This window comes from Hydra vulgaris, chromosome 04 (assembly GCF_038396675.1).
Source record: "Hydra vulgaris chromosome 04, alternate assembly HydraT2T_AEP".
NCBI lineage: Eukaryota > Metazoa > Cnidaria > Hydrozoa > Anthoathecata > Hydridae > Hydra > Hydra vulgaris.
In genome coordinates this window covers 20,033,078-20,037,821 of record NC_088923.1, presented here as the reverse complement: position 1 = coordinate 20,037,821, position 4,744 = coordinate 20,033,078, and the positions used below count along the sequence as shown (strand labels likewise).

Genomic DNA, 4,744 nt, shown 5'->3' with positions numbered 1-4,744 from the left:
TATAAAATGAAACTTTGAGATGATTTATATTGTGAAAGTATTTCATACGTATTGGGGTATTTATGCTGATAACAACATTTGATTCCCCAACATAAGATAAATAATTTTGATATACCATGATCTTTTATTTTAGAATAATTTCATTTTTTAAGATAATTTATTCCATTAAATCTTGATGGATTAAACAGTAGAACTGCTGTATCTTGTTTCTCTATTAAAATAAGAAGGCTTTTCATGTTATTTATTGGTGATAGTAGCTCTATGCTTCCTCTATAGCTTTCAAAAATTGCTGCCATAAACCTCATTATTTACCACGGAATATATAATTTAATTGATGAAACAAGACCTGTTAAATGACTTCTGGTCAGTTTTGAGAGCTTTGTAATCCCTATTTCTTTTAAATACCGTAAGATTGGGTGGCTTTGGCCCTACGGGATGACTTTAGCCCAAGCAAAATTTTTGTTTAAAAATGGTTTAAAATCGATACCTCAAGGTATGCCGGTTAATGTTTAGTAGCAAATTGTGGGAAATTTATTATATATTTAGTCTAACTTAGTTTACTTAACTCGAGTCTTTGTGATATTATTGTAAGTTGCTCTTTAGAAGAAGCACCTAAAATCCGAATTTTTTTAGGTGTGTAAACTTTTACATCGATAGCAGTACCTGGAGAAGGTTTTTTTATTGGAATATACACTGAGTTAATTTTAAACCATTAGTGTTTGATTCTATCTTGTTATAAAAGCTTAACAGTTTATTACTTTTTTGCAATTGAGATTAAAAAAAAAAAAATTGTCTTTGGCCCACTACATAGGGTGACATTGGCCCGGGCTAAAGTCACCCCATGTATTAGAGTAAACCTTTTTTAGTGACCATTTATAGATATTATGGTAGTTACTATGTTGGAATGAAAAATTTTGTAGTAGTAATGCAATAGAAAATCAGTATAACAGTTTGTATTAGTAAATAGCGAAATTTGATTAGTTCTTAGTTTAAATATGCCACAAAATTACAAGCCAAATCGTGGAAAAAGAAAATATGTTACTTATACTTTAGAACAGTTAGACAATGCATTAAAAGATTTAAAGAATGGTTTAATTACTCAACGACAAGCAGCTTTGAAATACAATATACCAAGATCAACATTAAAAAATAAAATAAAACAGACATATTCTAAAAAGTATGGTGGTCAGCAAATATTTACATCAAAAGAAGAAGACATGTTTAAGGCATATGCAATAAAATCATCTGAGTTTGGTTTTCCTATTGATAAATATGATTTAAGATGCATAGTAAAATGGTATTTAGAGAAAAAAGGCGTCGTTATACCTCAGTTCAAAAATAATTTTCCAGGTGGAGATTGGATTCGATCTTTCTTAAAAAGAAATCCAGAACTCACAGTAAGATTTGCAAGCAACATAAAGCGAAAGAGAGCAGAAATAGGAACGACTGTGATTGATAACTACTTTATAAATCTATCAAATGAAATAAGTAATATATCACCTGATAATATATGGAATTATGATGAAACCAATCTCAGTGATGATCCAGGTAAAAAAAAAATATTAACAAAGCGTGGATATAAGTATCCTGAACGCATAGTTAATTCTACAAAGACCTCGTTCTCTGTAATGTTTTGTGGCAATGCTAATGGTGAATTGCTACCACCTTATGTTGTTTACAAAGCTGAGTCGTTATGGAATACATGGATGGAACATGGGCCACCAAAAGCACGTTATAACAGATCAAAAAGTGGTTGGTTTGACTCAACATGTTTTGAGGACTGGTTTTTCTCTTTACTTCTTCCAAGACTTAAGAAGGCTCAAGGAAGAAGTGTCATTATAGGTGATAACATATCTTCACATTTGAGCATTGCAGTACTGGATGCATGTCAAAGCAATAACATAGGATTTGTGGCATTACCAGCAAACTCTACACATCTCACGCAGCCATTAGATGTTGCCTACTTTAGACCTATGAAGATTAACTGGCGCAAAATATTATGTGAATGGAAGGAGAAAGGAAAAGAAAGGAGAGTTGCTTCTCTTCCTAAAGATGAATTTCCTAGACTTTTAGACCGTTTAATTACCAACTTAAATGAACATGGGAATGATAACCTTAGAGCTGGTTTTCGTAAAACTGGAATTTTTCCATTAGACAAGTCTCAAGTGCTTTCACGACTACCATGTTGTAATGTAGGTTTAGACTCAACTACTGATTTAGTAAGCCAATCATTTTTAGATCATTTATGTAAGTCACTGGATGATCCCTCAGATGGTTCTAAAAACCAAAGCGACGTAAGGTATGTGCTGTCCCAGGTAAAAACTTATGTTCAACAGATATATTATCTTGTATTATAAATGAAAATAATAGATTAAATTCAAATAATGTAGATACACCTATCAGTATTATACATACAATTGAGACCAACAACATTGACTTTGCCGGCCCAAGTACAAATACTGGAACTACTGAGACCTCTAATCTAATTTTTGCGGATGTAAGTTTAGTTGTAGAAAGTCATACAGAATCTTTAGATCATTCAGCATTAGACAAAAAGAACTTTCAAAATATTGATAAAACAAAAAATGTTTGTAAAAAGGAGAAATTGTTAAATCTTGTAGAGAATTGTTATGTAATTGTTAAATGCAATGGAGAGTTAAATCCTGGACAGGTTTGTTTATTTATTTTGAATTATTTATATTTAGCTAATCAATTAGTAAACTTTATAACTAATTATTTTAATAACTAATATTATTTAATGTAATAACTATTGAATAATTTTAAAGTAACTTTCGAAATTTTTTTTTCTGCAGTTGAAAAAATTAAGAAAAAATTGAGCAGAAATTACTATTATGAAAAAAAATGGACCTAACTGGAAATGGTCACTACCAGAAGTGCAACTTTTTTTCCCCCAGTCTGAAATAGTCGATTTTATTGAGAAACCAAAGAATCTTTTGAAAAGAGGAATTTATTCAGTTCCAGAACTTTTTCACTAAATTTTTTCAAACATTTATTTAGTCATTTTTGTTTACTTTATACTTAAACTGTTTTGTTTACTTGGTACCTATACTTGTTTAGTTTGTACCTATATTTTATTTACTGTATACAAGAACTTTGTTTCTAAATCTTTTTTTGTCACTTTATTTTTGTAAATTTATTTTCTTTGCCTAAATATTGTTGTTTTTATTGTTGTTTTGCTTCCGTTAGTCCCTTTTTACAGGGTTGGGCCAAAGTCACCCTAACACACAGGGCGACTTTGGCCCACCATTTAAACCACCCAAAAGATACTTCAGGTAAATAATTTTCAAATGGGAGACAGATAGTTCTAACTGTCCTTTCTATGTTCTTCTAATAGTACTTAATGTTTGAGGAAATAAGTTTTGTGGCTTTCATGCAATAGACATTAAGGTGCAAAATGGGCCAAAGCCACCCAATCTTACGGTAGCCATCTAGCATCGGCCCAACCAAAACCAGGCGATTCCTAACATTCTCTTCAATTTCTAAGTCCATTTTACTTCCCATGAGTAGTCTTTCGGAAATTTTATTTCGTTTTGCAACCACAGTCTCTCAAATGATGAAAATTTCAGCTCAGTCTTTATCCAGAATTTACCATTTCTTTCAGTTTGGGAGAACGCATTTTGAATGAAAAACTAATATGGTGGTATAAATATGCGGGAAACTTTTAACCGAAATTGCTAATTTTCATACTCTTAAACTACCAAATACTAAAATTGACGGAAACGACTCAAATATTTTTGATAAATTTTATATCTAAATTTAATAGCTAGGTTATCAACAACTGGTGGTTTTTTCAAATAAATTTATGGGAGAGGTGGGAGAAATTGCATAGAATAATTACCAGCATGCCTTATGAACAGGAATTTTTTTCGCAAGTTTTAATTGATCAGAAAAAGCTCCAGTTTTTAAAGATAAATTAAATATAATGAAAATGTGGTTTATAATATCATAGGCTGGTTTCACAAAATTTAAGCTAACATGATTAAGATATACGCATTCATTCGTTTGAAGTGAGAGTTTGAATGTGCTTACAAAATGCTAAAAATCAATAAATCGATAGGCCTAAATCAAATAAATGGTAACGTTATAATCAGTTCTTACGAGATCATAAAAACTATACTCTTTCAGGGCTTTAATTGTTCAATTAAACAAGGTATATTTCCTGATCAACTACAGATAGCCAAAGTTACACCAATATTTAAAGGGGGGGGGGGGGATTATCAAATATAACTAATTATCGTCCAATTTCTGAACTTTCTGGTTTTTCAAAGATTTTTGAAAGGATTCTTTACAATAAAATTTTTGATCATTTTTCTAAAAAGAAAATACTAAATACAACCCAATATGGGTTTAAAAAACATAATTCCACAGAACACGCAGTGCTTCATCTGACTAGAAATATTGCAGATTCGTTTGAAAAATCACAATTTACTCTTGCAGTGTTCATAGATCTATCAAAGCCTTCGATACGATAAATCATGAGATTTTTATTAAAAAACTAGAAAATTATGGAATCTGTGGTAATTTTCTAAAATTTCTTAAGAGCTATTTAAGCGATCGTAAACAGTATGTGCAAATTGATGTATCCTCTACAACAAATTTGCTAGATATAACATGTGGTGTCCCTCAAGGGTCTATACATGGACCACTTCTTTTTCTCATTTATATCAATGATCTTTATAATGCCTCAAATTTAAAAACAGTAATGTTTGCTGATGACACAAAC

At 30.8% G+C, this 4,744-nt stretch overlaps 1 protein-coding gene across 1 annotated transcript; it reads left to right on the top strand.

The window, feature by feature from the left end:
- The first annotated feature begins 986 nt into the window (after positions 1-986).
- Positions 987-2,910, top strand: LOC136079635 (jerky protein homolog-like). Its single transcript, XM_065795716.1, has 2 exons — positions 987-2,671; positions 2,814-2,910. The coding sequence occupies exon 1, from the start codon at positions 996-998 to the stop codon at positions 2,355-2,357; it is 1,362 nt and encodes a 453-aa protein (XP_065651788.1). The 5' UTR covers positions 987-995; the 3' UTR covers positions 2,358-2,671; positions 2,814-2,910.
- Positions 2,911-4,744: the final 1,834 nt, after the last annotated feature.

Bases quoted from the DNA above. Each gene is read 5' to 3' on its own strand.
- LOC136079635 (XM_065795716.1), top strand. From the start codon at position 996: ATGCCACAAAATTACAAGCCAAATCGTGGAAAAAGAAAATATGTTACT.